General features: G+C 37.4%; 2 protein-coding genes across 3 annotated transcripts in view; one reads left to right on the top strand and one right to left on the bottom strand.

Moving 5' to 3' along the window:
• The window catches only part of phactr3a (phosphatase and actin regulator 3a), a 35,751-nt gene extending 32,658 nt beyond the window's left edge, over nt 1-3,093 (top strand). The window contains exons 10-12 of one of the 2 annotated variants that reach the window (XM_016509144.1): nt 1,720-1,860; nt 2,650-2,726; nt 3,034-3,093. In XM_016509144.1, coding sequence (XP_016364630.1) covers nt 1,720-1,860; nt 2,650-2,726; nt 3,034-3,049 — 234 coding nt within the window. In that variant the 3' untranslated portion in view covers nt 3,050-3,093. Of the gene's footprint in view, nt 1-1,719; nt 1,861-2,649 lie in introns of both variants that reach the window. The other variant, XM_016509143.1, reaches the window with a different exon arrangement.
• A 164-nt stretch (nt 3,094-3,257) lies between these two features.
• sycp2 (synaptonemal complex protein 2) lies at nt 3,258-13,790 on the bottom strand. Its single transcript, XM_016509049.1, has 20 exons — nt 13,698-13,790; nt 12,307-12,380; nt 12,164-12,206; nt 11,508-11,670; nt 11,264-11,328; nt 9,949-10,270; nt 9,487-9,725; nt 8,664-8,888; nt 8,517-8,571; nt 8,251-8,427; nt 7,752-7,889; nt 7,054-7,199; nt 6,799-6,893; nt 6,606-6,705; nt 6,435-6,493; nt 5,915-5,925; nt 5,466-5,611; nt 5,305-5,361; nt 5,152-5,216; nt 3,258-3,334 (listed from the first exon to the last, which is right to left on the bottom strand). The coding sequence occupies exons 1-20, from the start codon at nt 13,788-13,790 to the stop codon at nt 3,328-3,330; spliced, it is 2,280 nt and encodes a 759-aa protein (XP_016364535.1). The 3' UTR covers nt 3,258-3,327.
• Nucleotides 13,791-15,761: the final 1,971 nt, after the last annotated feature.

Genomic DNA, 15,761 nt, shown 5'->3' with positions numbered 1-15,761 from the left:
TTGGTTCCGATTGGGTAAAAAACCTATGACTAGTTTGCAAAAGTATGTTTTGCGAAATTCTCATGACGGAAATGAAATCGGAGATAGACATTTTGTTTGGTTTGAGCCAAGGATTCCAATAAAACATTGACAAACGATGTATGAATTATGCAACAGCGATTTTGCATTTTGTTTGCTGTAGTTCCCCCTATTGGCCGATTGGAGTCTTTGCCAGTCTCTCCCCAAACTGAGCTCTACCTTCTGGCCAAGTTTCAAGTCTCTAGGACTTATGGTTTGGCTTTCCACTTGAACCCCTATTAATAATAAAACAACAATAACAGCAGCAACAATAACAATTATTATTATTATATTTTGAAATCATATAGATTTATTGGTTTTATTTTTTTCAGTGTGCAATTAATTACAAATTAATTAATACACTTAGCATGAAACACTATGGCTTGTCTACATTATTGTTAAAAAAATCAGCAATTTACCTCAAAACAGAGGTGTGACATGTAGAGTAAAATGAGCATCTAAATAATAAAATTGAATAAATAATTTTTTTTATTATTATGTTTTGGACATTGTGCTATTAATTACACATTATTGTTGTTGTTATTTTTTGTTAATGATGATGCTAAAACAACAATAATAATAAAACAATAGAACAACAACAATAAAAATAATGGGAGTCATATCCTTTTGTTGGCATATTTTTCCAGTGTATAATTAATTTCATGTTATTTACTTTTGATTAATACACTTACCATGAATCATTATGGCTTGCCTAAAGTACATTATGGTATAAAAAAAATCAATAAAAAAAAATAGCAGTGTGATATACACAGTAATATAAACAAAAAATGAAATAAAGAATGAAATTGAGTATTATGATAACAAAAAATTTAAAGGGGTCCTATTATGCTCTTTTACAATGTCTTGAATTTGTTTTGGGGGTGTACTAGAACATACTCTCATGCTTGGTGGTTCGAAAAACATAAAAATTATACCATTTAGATAGGATGTCAACAACCGCTTAAAAATAACTGCATTTACTATGTACAGATAAGTGCATATGTATTATTTTTATTGTTATTTAATTCTAACATTATAACATGAATTCCAGTGAAACTGTTATACAGTTGAATTTATTTATACCATAGTCCAGTGTTTCCCAGGTGGCATATATATGCAAACTCATTCTCTGCCAGCAGTAGGCGCTGTTGGAGCGGTAGAGATCGAGGTTTCCCCGGTAACGGCTGTACACAAAGCAGCGCTCCGCTCCAAAAAAAAAAACACTGCTTTATCAGACATTACATGAATTATTATTACAGATTAAATGCTTTGTGATATCACAAAACCCGGAAAACAAACGCTGTAGTCCAATCGAGCCGTTCGTTGTAGTTCTTGAAAAGGGATTTTTTTTAACGAAATATCTCCCTTTGGAGTGGACTTTGAGATTTGTAAGTTTGAAGATCTTTTTTATGCCCAAACATACACACTACACACTGACTAAAATTCAAAAAGTGAAAAAGCATAATAGGACCCCTTTAAGGCTCATCTTTAGGCAGACTGCACTTTCAACTCCTGAGTGTCTCTGTCACTAGTGGAACCAGTGAATTTTATTGGTCAATTGCGATTTCAGTCCCTGGAGAAAATGCGTTACTTGCAACATGGACATGTATCTCATAACTGGTATGCAGCCCCATTAATAACATCATTTTTTTAATCTCACAGCTCAACCAGAGGCCAACAGTTGATGAACTAAGAGAAAGAAAGATTCTGATCCGCTTCAGTGACTATGTGGAGGTGGCCAAAGCCCAGGACTATGACAGGAGAGCTGACAAACCCTGGACAAGACTGTCTGCAGCTGACAAGGTATGAGACAAAGACAGGGTTCTTACACATTTACCCTCTGCCAGTAGGGGGCGCTTTTGGAGCAGCAGAAATATATTGGTTTCCCCGGTAACAGCTGTACACAAAGCTGCACCACACTCGTAAATGCTGTCGATTAATAGAATACATTAAGGAATGTTTAAAAAGGATTGTGTGTGGGGAAATGGCACGAATGGAACATTCTTCACATTGTTTATTTTAGTAGCATGAAAAACAAATTAATTCATTGGGCACATGCACTGAACAAAACTCCGGCATTTTCAGCTGCTAGTACTCGAGGATTTAGTCTTCATTTTAACCATAATTTTTATTTGTCGTTTTCAAGCCAACGCTCACTGCCGCGGCTACCTCCGATCATCTGCCTGCCACTCCATCAGAGGGCGCACATCAAAAAAGACTGGTAGATCACACTACAGCCACACGCGCAGACTCGAGTGCATTTATTTTTTTTGTTTTATGCAAAATTCAAGCATTTTTAAGGATTTCAAGCATCCGTACGAACCCTGCAAAGAGCTGACGTCAGCAAATCTTTACACTGGTCTGCGGTCAGTCTTTAATTCAATAAACCTGCACAGAGAAAAATGGGCTTTCCTTTATTCTTAGTGATTCTCTCAAGGTTTCTAAACCCAATATATTAGTGAAGCAACTAAAAAGCAATCTAATTTGTGTCAGTAGTCTTCTTGCTCTGCCCATGTGACTCGGTTGACTCATTATGGAGTGCGCATGTTACTGGAGGATGCGCTTAAGTGGCTTTTATTTGCGATTCCACAGGCGGCCATCCGTAAAGAGCTGAACGAGTTCAAAAGCACTGAGATGGAGGTCCATGCTTCAAGCAAACACCTAACAAGGTCAGTATGCGTGTACAGCACTCACAGATGTGCCTGCACTATTTTTAGATCCACAAAATCCAAACAGCCTGGTCAAAAAAGACAGGGACACAAATGCGTTTGCATATAAAAAGCATGAATGTGTCACCTTGACATGAATGGTTTTGGATAAGAGGTTCCTCTCGACATAATCATAACATTAGTGGCCTTTAGAGCTCTTATGCATGCTCTTACTAAAAATAACTGATTGATGCAACAGCCTTGTCCCTATTATATCGTGTTTGTGATTGCGAAAGGCACCTTTGTTGATTTCTCTCCTCTCCATCAGGTTTCACAGGCCTTAAGAGGGGGTTTTCTTCTGTGAAGAAAATGCTGAAAGCAGTGTTTGTGTTAAAATCCTGGAGGTGCCTCTTCCAGAGCCGTGGCTTCGTCCATGGGATTCCCTTATTCTTCCAGCGCCCTGGGCCAAGTGGTGTTTGGGTGCGGTTAGCGCCAGAGGCTGCGTCTCCACCGCAGGCGGTCACAGGAGAAACCTGAAGAACATCTGCAGATATATTTATCCTGAGGCTGACGGAGTGTAGCGGCAGAGGACTTTTTGATGTTTTTAGAACTGGACTGCATTTCAGTGGCTGCAACGAAAAGACGAATCAGTTCTGGGTAAATGTTTGTGTACATGTAACCAGCTCCACTCTGAAAAGAAAAGTAAAAAAAAAAAAAAAAGAAGAAAAAAACAAACACTTGAGGGTTAATAAGCCTGCTATAAATGAATTTCATATTTACTGTACAAAAGTCAGTTTGAACAGGGTTGTTCATGTCATCACTTGAAAAAAAAAACCAACAAAAAAAACTTTGTAAGCACTACTTGTCTTCAAAATACAATTTTGGAAATACTTCTGTGTTGTTGTTTTTTTTAGTTTAATTATATACACACTACAGTTCAAAAGTTTAGGGTTTTTAATGTTTTCTCTCCAAGGCTGCATTTATCAAAAATAAATCAGTAATATTGTGAAATAAAGCTGAATTTTCAGCATCCTTACTGATTTTATTACTTTTTTTGTGAAAACTGATTTTTTTTATTCTTTGATGAATCGTAAAAATAGCATTTATTTGAAATAAAAATCTTTATTATAAATTACATTATAAATGTCTTTACTGATACTTTTGATCAATTCAATGCATCCTTGCTGAAGAAGACTTAATTTAAAAAAAACAAAACTGACCCCAAACTTTTGAACAATAGATAACACTGCAGGAAATCTGTCTCACTCTCTCAACCATGAAACTATTTCCTCTTCCCTAAATCCTATCTATTTTGCCGGTTCCATTTACGGAGGACAAACGAAAATGCATTAAAGGCAGAGTAGGTGATTTGGTTCAAAAACATTTTTTGTTAAGCTGGTTGAAAGTCTTTTCACATCCCGATAGCAATTACTAAGTTAAGTGGTCTAAATTTATTTAGAAGTATTTATATCATCTGTGGAAGCGTAGGACCATAAAATGTTTGTCCAATATCTCTCGGTCTGAGGGCTACGATAGGCTGTCCTACCTGCATTCCTCCACACACCCTGTTTGCGCAGATGTGATATGTCATCAGTGCGTTCCATTAAGCTATTGCAGACCGAGCGAGAATGGAAGACGTTATTATTGTAATATTATGCGTTTTGTACTGTGATGTTTTCTCACCGGTGAATGAGACATGAGGTAATCTGACAGAGTTGCATTCAACCCTCCACAAACGTCGTCTCTCATCGCGTCACTGGTCTGCCTCTAGTCTGCCTGTGTGTGTTCATGTGTTTTGGAGGAGGCGTGGCTTTGGAGAGTGATTTGCAGGGAGGGTGGGATCTTATGCTTTCAAAGCTAGCCTTTGAAAAAGCTTGCCTCTTCAAAATCGCCTACTCTCCCTTTAAAGTCACTCAATCTGATCTTAATTTTGAGCTCCTTCAACTGCAAGTAAAAATGAGAAAAAACCTTTTCAGTAAAGCTTTCTGTCTTTATTTTTCAACATCTCCCATCAACTGAACCCATGAGGATTGCTTATTCAGGCCCTTGCTAGTGAATGCAAAAAAAGTTCTTAAGATGGTTTCAGAATCCAGTATCCCTTTTTAATTTCTGCGCACATAAATCTGAAGTTGATTATTATGAGGTGGGATGTTTGAAATAAATGCATTTGTGCTTACATTACCTATAACACTTACTTATTTGCTTTTCACAACTATTCATTATTCATATTAAAAACCACAAGCAAATATGTGCGCAAAAACCATGTACAGCCAACCATTTTTTCACGAAGACCAGAATAAACTGCATAAAGTACAAATATTAAACCTTTTGAGTAGGAAAAATTTAAAAGAACATAACATTAATGATATCCAAGCATACAAACACATTTTAGGAGTAGCTTAAAGTGATTTTCAAACGGTAGATTTTTTTTCCCTCAGGTCAGAACCTCGATGTATCAGGGAAGAACAAGGATTGCAGTCCTCTTCGCACACTCGTCAACTCTTCCTCGTGCTACAAAGACAAAAAAACTTGAATTCAGTCCTGCAGAATTTTGTGACGTTAAGTATAAAATATCAGTTCCGTTTGGGCTCTCTCTCACCATTTCTTTGAAGAAACACTCCTGAATTGACTTCATGTTCTTCTTCATCAAAGACATCTGCAACAGAAGCAGACAATCAAAGGTTAAAATGGCTTGAACTGTAAATATGACTAAATATAGAACCATGTTGGAGCTCACTCAAAAAAGGTTCAGGTCCTCACCTCCACAGAGAAGATTTGTTTCTCATATTCTAGACTATCACACACGTCAGTCTGAATGGTGCTTTTCAACTGCTGTAATCTGAGACAAAACAACAAGACTAAGCAAGACAGGCACTTACTGTCACGTGTTTGTTTCTGTTTAGTTCCTGTCTGCTCTTATTTGGTTCAGTTCCTGTTCTCATTTAGTTAATCATGGTTTATTCAGATCACCTGTGTTGTATTATTCATCTCGTTTGCTCCTTAGTTTGCCTGTCCTTATAAGCCCTCAGTTTCTGTCGAGTCTTTGTGCTGGATTAATGTTATTTTCAACGGTTTAATTGTGTTGATGTTTATTAAAGACTCCTTTACTTCTACTCCTTCGTCGTGCGCCGTCCTACAACCACGACCGCGTGACACTTACATTACAAATCCATTGTAAACTGAATCATTCAAAGCAATCAATTAGTGACTTTGTTTCAATCTAGAGAAATAGACAAATTCTCTGAAACATGCCTTACAATGCCGGCAAACACTGAGTGCTTTTTGGTGTGGATGTAAACACTGACTAACTGTTTAATTTACACTCTCTAAGCAGCTTTTTTTTTTTTTTAATTATGCAACCCTCAGTGCACTAAAACAAAAAATGTACCTGTCTAAAATCTTGTCTTTGAGCTGCCCTTTTTTAAAGCTGAAGAAATCACAAGATTCTTGGCATAACAGCATTACAGAGTGAACAAATAACCAGCATTACATAAACCTTTCTGGTTTTCCTCATGTTGCATCTTGTTAGCTTGGCAGGAAAATCCTGTTTGTTACTGTGACCCAGCACAACCCACAGATTGTTTTATAGTCATAAACAGGTCTTGTAGACGTGATTACATATTATGCGAACAGAACAGTTATCAAGGTAAGATTAGTTCACATTTACATTAGAGCTGGGAAATCTATGGCAATCATCTCATGTTTGTGCAGCAGCTTTTATATTCTCACCTCTTGGTTCCTTTCTCCTGGTAAGCGTGGAAGGCCAAGGTCTGCTTTTCCCAGTAAGTCTGTGGATAAAGTGTGATTAAATCAAAGGCCATTTACATATATATTTTACACATTTATTTGCCAAAATCCATTTGCATTAATAGACACTTGGTGAGTCAGAACAATTGTTACCATCAATTCCTCCTCCATGCTTCTCAAAACAATGCCATCTTGCTCCAGGTTTGCTATTTCACGCACCAGGACTTGTTTAACTTTCTCTAGCCTCTGACTACTATATAAGGAAAAACAAAACAAAAGGGCTAAATATCAGACCTGTTTTAGGGCAGAAACTCTGACCTCTTCTGAGTCAAGGGTCATGCCTGACCTGTACTGGTGTACTTGGACACTGACGGAGGACATGTGCTGCTGTAAGGTCTTCAAAGTCTGCCTGGTGTAAAGATCCATTGTCCTGCAGCGATTCTGACAAACACACACGATAAGTTATTGGACAACGCTACTCACTGAATGCTTCAAAATGTGCAGCAGGTTTTGCATGCAAGGATGTGAATAAATAATTGCTTCATGGAGCTGGCGTGTTTAGCCAGGGCTGATTTAGTGAGAAAAGTGAGATGACAAGCACCTTGATCTTCCTCTTAAACTCTGAGCTGAACTGATGGCAGATAAAGCCCACCTGCTGAGCAGGCTGGGTCACGTCGATGTCTGCCTCCACACTGGCATGCCTGCAACTGGACCTCGTACAAGATGACAGTGTCTCCACTTCCTCGGCTGGAGGGAACACACACACATACCCACGAGTCACTGGTCAGCACATTCAAAAGCTCACACAACTGCATAGTAGCTACAGGACAGCAGAGCTTCTGAATCATTCACTTTTTTTATATTTACAGTACCGTTCAAAAATTTGGGGTCAATGGGACTTTTTGTTTGTAAGAAATACTTTTTATTCAGCTAGAATGCATTAAACTGATCAAAAGTGACAGTAAATGTTAAATGTAAAAAAATGCTCTATTAATCAAAGCATCCTGAAAAAAAGATGTATCATGGTTTTCAAAAAAATATTAAAAAGCACAACTGTTTTCAACATTGATAATAATAAGAAATGTTTCTTGAGCATCAAGTCAGCATATTACAATGAAAAATACTGTTTTTTCCCCTGTTTTTGATCAAATAAATGCAGCCTTGTTGAGCATAAGAGACTTCTTTCAAAAACATTAAAAAGCCTTATCGACCCCGAAAATTTTGAACAACAGTGTACATTTATCAATAGCATGTTCTTAGCTTTATTTTTGTGCCCTGAAACACGTTCTCTCTCATTACTGGATATTATTGTTTCCTTGGCCCTTTTATTCAGGCCTTTCTGGTAACTTCTCTTTCTTCTCCTGTTCTCTGTGACTATGTCCTCCTCTTCTTCCTCTGAGCTGCTCTGATCCTTCATCAGCAGTTTAATATTGGGGCCTGAGGCACAGCAACACAAAGCCATTCACAGAATCAAATGCAATCTAGTTTCTTAATCAGGAAATTGAGAAAACAAGAGATTTTCACAGCAGAATCAACAATAAGTGCCTGATGAGTCAGGATTGGGATTCATTTGTGTCAGAGAAAGTTAATGAGATGCATGACTTGACTTGAAAAATTTTGCTGCATCATGCTTGGTTGCTCCGCCCAGAGTGAAATCTCATTGGTCTAGCTTTACATGGATGTATATCAAATATGTTCTGAATGGCTGGTATTACCACAAGGGAAAAAAATATTTTAAAAAATCAACTAGGCACCATGCCTAGTTGATGCATAATCTTTTGTAAAAGGTGATAAATACCCTTACTAGGAGTGAAGGATTTATTAGTAGGCCCAAACAGCTTCCTGGGCTTCATTTTCAGAGCTAGCTGTGAGGGAGAAGGAGCCTTATTCTCTTTGTCCTCCTCACTGTCCTCATTTCTCTCTGAAAGACTAGCGGAGTGGCTCAGGGCAAGATGCTTGTGGACGGTTGTTGGACCTGATTGGCAATTGGTACAAAAAAGATGCTAATTTTTGCATACTAACAAATAAAATAAAAAACACAACATAATTAAAAAATCTCTTCACCTGACTTAACTTCTAGTCTCTCAACCTTATTTCCTTTCTGGCATGCGGGTGTTTTCTGTAAGTCAAACAAGAATGAAGTGGTGTATTACTGAAATGTACTACTATGAAAAGTGCAACTGTACTCAGAAATAAACTGTAAAGCTGTACCTCTAGTTCAGTGCACATCAGGGCCATGTTGCTCACAGATATGTGAGAGGATTGGCTCATTGTCACAGAAATGACAGACCTTCTTTCAAAAGATGTTGGGCTGGTTTTGTTCATCACACCTCTCTGCTCCTCCTGGATGTCTGGAGGGATGTGTGGGGAGGGCAGGGTGGATTTCTCCAGGGGTTGAGTTGGGATCAGTAATGAGTGAACTGGACTCAGCTCAACCTGCAGGAGTGGGACAGAGGACAAGGGCGAACTTGCATTACATAAACATACTCATCTTTAGATCAGAGAGGTAATGACAAAGACAAAGATGTATCAGCAAGAAAGTAGAATGTACGAGCAGTTGCTTTTCTAAAAGAACAAATCAATAATACTCTCAAGGCACAATATTATTAGTACATTCAGTGGCCCCTAAAAGTATCTGGATACTTAAGCCACACTTAAAATGACAGAATGTATTGTATTACACCATAAAATATAAACCCATGAGGGTTGTTAAAGACAGAACGATAAAACTAAAATGAATAGAAAGCTAAAGAAAACAGCATTTATTTGAAATAGATATCTTTTGTAACTTTATACATGCCACTTTACTGTCACTTTTGATCAATTTAATGTATACTTGCTGAATAACTTTAATTACTTTAAGCATTTTTACCCAATGCAATGACATTCTTAAATTTTTACTTTGTGGTCCAAATATGATAACTGTATGGTCAGAAATAACAATGAAATGAGCCTTGAGGGCTGTAATGTGGCCCAGTAGTACTTGATCTTTCCATCGATTTGATTTAAAAACCTGCACTTGTTTCCTGTTTACCTGTGCAGCAGGTGGATTCCGCTTAGAGCCCCTTGAGGTTGTGGAAACAGGTGTTATGGAGTGAGAAGGCAGTTTCAGAGCACCTTTATTCCCTGGGGTTTTATAGAGAGACGAGGCCTGCATTTCTTTGAGAGAAGTGAGAGGCTGTAGTGGAGGAGAGTAGGCTTCAATTGGAGAGAAGGACAGAGAACGGAGAGGTGTAGCACTGGATCTCAAGTTGGTTGTTAGTTTTTCACCTGCTACAGAGAAAAATAAAATATAAGTCCCACAGCAGTTACACAAGATGTTGTTTTTATACCAGGCTGTGTATTCAAAAAATGTAGTGTGATTCAGTGCCAGTAATTAACACAATTATTAATGCCCCCTGACTTGTATATACATTTTGCAAATAAACTTTAATTGACAGCCATACATTTATAAAAAAAAATACAAATAACTAATTTAATGCAGTTTAATTCTTACATCTCATCTTCTCAACATAGGGAGGCGAGGCAAATGTGGAAGATAATCTTGCAGCCCAAGATTCCTTCTGTCTCCTGGCTGACTCCTGAGCAGATGACGTCTTCTTCACTGTGAGATGCTCTGGACTAGACATCTTCTTGCCTTTATAATTCCTCTCATCTCGCAGAATCTTTGCAAAGCCTTTATCTGCCTTTTTCTGTACATTCTTCTCACTTTGTTGTTTGGCTGTGTCTACAGAGGTTTTCTCTCTCTTTTCTCCTTGTTCTGTGGCTTGAGCTGGGACATTCTGCTGAAGCGTGGCTGCTCGCCCAATTGCTTTTTTCTATTGGGAAAAGACAGAGACATAAAGCTCATCAGGACTGTTATCATTAGTCTGTCTAGACCCTGAAAGTCTTAAAGGATTAGTTCACTTCCAGAATAAAAATTTCCTGATAATTTACTCACCCCCATGTCATCCACGAAGTGCATGTCTTTATGTCTTCAGTCACAAAGAAATTAAGGTTTTTGAGGAAAACATCCCAGGATTTTTTCTTTTTTTTTTAGAAAATGACCGATCGTTTCGCTAGATAATACCCTTATTCCTCGGCTGGGATCGTGTAGAGCCCTTTGAAGCTGCACTGAAACGGCAGTTTGGACCTTCAGCCCGTTGGGTGCCACTGAAGTCCATTATATGGAGAAAAATCCTGGAATGTTTTCCTCAAAAACCTTAATTTCTTTGCGACTGAAGACAGAAAGACATGAACATCTTGGATGACATGGGGGTGAGTAAATTATCAGGAAATGTTTATTCTGGAAGTGAACTAATCCTTTAAATAAAGGCATTTACAACTAATGAAGATCCCAGTGATCTGACTGTGCTGAAAATCGCATGCCTTAGGGGGGTGGTGCTTTTTCGCTTTCTGACAGGCTGGACTGGTTGTCTGAGTCAGACGGCTCTCTGTAGGTTCTGGTCAAGCTGCAGCTCTTTGAGGTCGTCCTGTGGCTTTCTTATTGTTGATGCTTGACTGCCGTTTATCTTCCTGTATGGCCATTTTCTTCTGCCTCTTCAGTTATTGACCCAATCCAAGAGAAAAGTGAATCATTACTATCAATATTAGTGCCGAAAATACAATACTACTAATTCAAAAAAGTGTACTACACTTAAGTACGGAGGCATATAAATTAAAATTGGGTTGCTCTTTTAAAAAAAAGAGTTCAATTTACTATGCACACCCACTCTGATATTATATTATAAAAGTGACAAAAAAGCTACAAAATGTAGAATATGGCCCCTTTAAGGCATCCTCTGTGAAAATTATAGAGCATTTGTCCTTACCCGCTTTGGCTTGATTTGTTCTTTCACTGGCTTTGGTGAAGGCAAAGGTGTATATGGCGACTTAACTGAAAAAAAAAAGTGTAAGAGATTTACTGGTACAAGAGGATATGAAAGAGGGAGAGAAAATAGTTATCAATAAACTGTGTAGTCCTTAAATAGATGGCACTCATCATCACTGTGGATTTAACCTCTGCAGATTACATATAAGAGACATCTCTAAAATACAGAGACTGGTGTAGCATACATGCAGAGTCAGCTGGCGGAAAGATGGGTTTAACCGGCTGCCTGCTGTAGTCTGCCACTTTGGGCTTGGGTTTCCTGTTGGCTGAGTTTAACCAGCTAATCTCCGTCATTTTGTCTGTGTCCGTATCACTGAACAGGTTTTTGTTCACATTTGCCTTGGCAGCCTAGGTTGTAACACAAACAAGCATAAAAAGTGGATTTTTTGTGATAGGCATATGTTAAATCAACAAACGCATAAGTGCCCATCCCCAAATAATTAAAAAAACTGTGAAACCTTTGGAAGCTGAGGTCTCCTAGCAGACTTGGAGAGAGTCTGAGGATTACTTGGTGCACCAAAAGGGAAAAAGCAATGCGAATATGCAATAAAATACATAATATAGTCACATACATAATATAATGCAGTCACATGTTCACAAATATGCAGGATTTCTTTGGAGAGATTTTAACAGTCAGAACTCTGTTTTTAGGTTCACTTGTTAAACACTAGAGGGGGCTGTTTTTAGAAATTAACAGAATTACCTGCTTTCCACTCTGGATGTATCAGAGTATTTCTTTAGCTGAAAAGGACAAAATTAAGAATGAATGAAAATTATCATATTTTTAATATTTAAAATATTATGATATTTAGTTTGCATTCAGAGCTATTAGTGTCCTTACCACACTAATTTTTGGCGTGTCTTCTGTAAAAGCATAAATATCCCTGAGGAGACAGAACACAGTAAATTCAGTGATTTATAAAAGCTATTTTCAAACTAAATATCCCTAGTTATTCAGGGAGTGAAGGGAGTTAAATGAAATACTCAAGCTGCTGGAACTCCTTCTTGGATCTATCATGTGCTTTGTGCAAGCTTGAACTCTTGACACCAGTTTTCTCCTGTAACACAATGCGCAGGAAAAAAAAAACATGAGTTAACACCACATTTTTAACTAGATGCATTGATTTGACATTGCAAATGCTTCTTTCTTTCTAAATGACTTACAGTGGAGGATGGACAGCAGCTCTTATTGAGCAGGTTTCTGAAAGTGAAGGTAACATTGTGATTGCATGTGAGGACAGAGGAAAAGGTGGGGCATGAATGAAAGGTCAGTCTGTGTCACCTGTTTGTAGATGCGATATTTAACTGGGCCCCAGGTTCATGGGATGATGCTTTGGCAGGTCTCTTATAATGACTGGATATCATTGTCACCATACCATCTGCAGCATGTGCCATCTTCAGAACATTAACAACAAACGCAGTTCAGTATAATAAACCTTGCTTTGTTTTCTCTTATTTACAGGCTATTAATCAATAGCATATTAGATATAGAACAGAAAATCATGGGGAGAAAGGAATGGGATTGGGACATACCTTGTGAAAAAGAAGTACTCTTTAGCATACTTTTAAAAAACAGTGATTATTACTGAAATAATACACTTTAAAAGAACATACTAAGAATATATATTTTAAAATAATAAAAAAGTGTGAATTGAATGTAATGTTTTCTGACACTTAATTGTGTTATTTCTAATTAAATAAAACTTTGTTGAACTTTAGAGTGCTTTTTTGACCCACTTAAGTACTTCTTCATATGTAATTCCATAATTACTTCTATTGTCTTTCAAATATGGTTCAAATATAACGTTGAATGAACTAACAAGCATTTAAACTAAAATATACTTAAATGTCATTTCTATTGAAACTTGCATGTCATGTATTTAAATATATTTGTGATTATACATTTGTAACAACGAAGCAATTTAGTTAATTTAAAATATAATAATTTTAAATGTACTATCAAATAACACTACAGTTAAAATTATAATCAAGTCTTTACATGTAATTTAGTATGTTAGTCAAAATAAGTGCACTTCTTTACAGCAGAAGATTATTGAAACAATTACTTAAAATGCAAAACTTTCAATTTGATATTTTTACAAAAGTGCACTTTTTAAAAGTGTAAAGTTTATTAAGAGACCTAGTCATGAGTGTACTCTATTTAAATACACTCAAGATGCTATTTGTTTCATTAATATTACATTATAAGCAAGTCGTTTTTCAAATATATACTTTTAAGATCTGAAGTACATTACAAGTGCAATTAAGCACACTTCTTTTTCACAAGGCATGACAGGTCTGATTCAAACCTTAGCAAACACTAATATTTGCTCTTTATAACATAAAGACATCTATTCCAACTAAAAGAGTCTCACATTCTCATGGTCAGATGTGTCACCCTGAACTTCACTACTCTTCCTTCTCTGTTGTGCAGGTCTAGCAGGCATGGACTTCACTGATTTCTCCATATTTTGTTTCTCTTGACCTGCAGTCCTGGGCTCCAGTGAGGAGCCTCTCTGGGCTGCATGGCCATCTGTACCCTGCTGCTCCCTCACCACCTCCTCCAATCTCTGAGTGAGCTGGGTGTGCAGCTGCTTCTGGTTCAGGGCTCTGGATGCACACTGTGCCGGGGACAGACGCTGAGGAGGGGGATGAGAACTACCATCTGGAGATGATTACACAGAATACAAGGTTACACAAAGCCGCCTGATTCATATAGTGACAACATATCAGGAACAGTGTTTCCTATACAATTCTGGTTTTGAAGCAGGGAAATTCAGGGTAAATTCATTAAACAATCTCACAGATTTGGTGAGTAAATAATTAGATTGATTCAGCTTTTAACAGATTCAGGATCAAAAGAACTGGCTCATTCTTTCATGAGCTGGATTACACTTGCCTCCCTGAATAGTAGAGTAGTGCAAGAAAGTTATGGAGGAGTAATAATGAGAGTAAATTATTATATTTTATTCTGTGAGAATGAGACTGCACAGTCATAAGAGACATGAAACTAGCACAGATATGTAGGAAATTGGTTCAAACAGTCAATTAATTATAGTATAGAGGTCATAATAATACAAAAAACTACAGAATGCAGTGATTGACCAATCACAATTAAGTATTCAAGAGTCATGTATTGTAGTTTAATATCTCTGCCGATAACTCACCTGATATAGTGCAGTTTTTAGAGCAATCTTTTTGCCAAGCCAGCAGTGATCCAGATACCGAGATTCTCCTTTTACTAGAGTTCAAGCTCCAGGGAGCTGGTGAACTGATCAGATACATGTAAAACATAGACAAACAAGCATACATTATGTTGTGAGCACTGAGCAGACAGAATCCTCTCTACAATGGACGTAATGTTAAATAGTTGAGAAACTGTAACCGAAATGTCACAGAAATACACTCACTATGAGCTTTCCTTTCTCACAGGTTGGGAGTCTGGGACAATGCTGTTATCTTTTACACAAAGAAATAAAATAAAGTTAAAAGCATTCAAATATGTTCACATCAGCAGTGGCATTTCCTTAGTATGCTTCATATAATACCAAACGTTTCCTCTTCATGTTCTTTGTCAGCTTGCACCATCTGTACTACTTTGTCTACAGGAATATGCTGCAGAAAAAAAAAGATTTATAGGGTTAGATGCCAAAAAGAGAAAAAGCAGGTACCAAAAACAGAAAACATGAGATGAGCAATCTAATGAAATGTAAAAGTACATTATATATATTCTCTTGCTCTCTCCCTCTCTTGCTCTCTCTCCCTCTCTATATCTATCTATCTATCTATCTATCTATATATATATATATATATATATATATACATGTGTGTGTGTGTTTAAATAGATTCAGAGAACCTTGTGGTACATCTTTTGTTTAGCCTTTAAGCTCTGGATTTTCTGCCGGTCCTCATTATGAGCAGCAGGGGTCGACTGACAAAGACACAAACAGGTTTCACTGAGATTACATGCATTAAGCTCTTTATGACTTTATGACTACTCAGTATAGACTAATCAGTATACTGCTTCATTAGTGTAACAGTGTTTCATAAACTCTATTTTCCATTTGTTAGGCTACATCAGTAAAAACTTGAATTTGAAGTAGTGATGCTCCGATCCGCCTTTTTCGCCTCCGATACCGATTCCGATACCTGGGGTTCAGTATTGGCCGATACCGATAACAATCTGACACCAGTGCAGTTATTTTTTTCTTTTAAATCAATGTAGAATTTCTGTATCTGTTTGTGGAACTGATAATCACCCTTTCACAATGTACTAAATACAGCTAGGGCTGCACGATTAATCTAATGCGATTGTCATGCGCATCTTTCAGTAAAGCCGGTTCTGTAATCAGTAGTAAATCTCCAGCACGTGCTTTCAGATGGAGCAGAGTTTACTACACAGAGCCGTAGTTCACTGACAAGCTACGCAAAATCACGTT

Source organism: Sinocyclocheilus rhinocerous, unplaced genomic scaffold (genome assembly GCF_001515625.1).
Source record: "Sinocyclocheilus rhinocerous isolate Xijiao unplaced genomic scaffold, SAMN03320098_v1.1 scaffold263, whole genome shotgun sequence".
In the NCBI taxonomy this organism is placed as follows: Eukaryota; Metazoa; Chordata; class Actinopteri; order Cypriniformes; family Cyprinidae; genus Sinocyclocheilus; species Sinocyclocheilus rhinocerous.
Note: the sequence above shows the minus strand (reverse complement) of the source record. Positions and strands in the feature narration are given on the sequence as shown.

Bases quoted from the DNA above. Each gene is read 5' to 3' on its own strand.
- sycp2 (XM_016509049.1), bottom strand. From the start codon at position 13,790: ATGGAGAAATCAGTGAAGTCCATGCCTGCTAGACCTGCACAACAGAGA. The intron at 11,329-11,507 runs GTATGCTACACC...TTTTTTTTTCAG, and splicing joins TCCGCCAGCTGACTCTGCAT to TTAAGTCGCCATATACACCT. The intron at 6,494-6,605 runs GTAACAATTGTT...CTTTATCCACAG, and splicing joins GCATGGAGGAGGAATTGATG to ACTTACTGGGAAAAGCAGAC.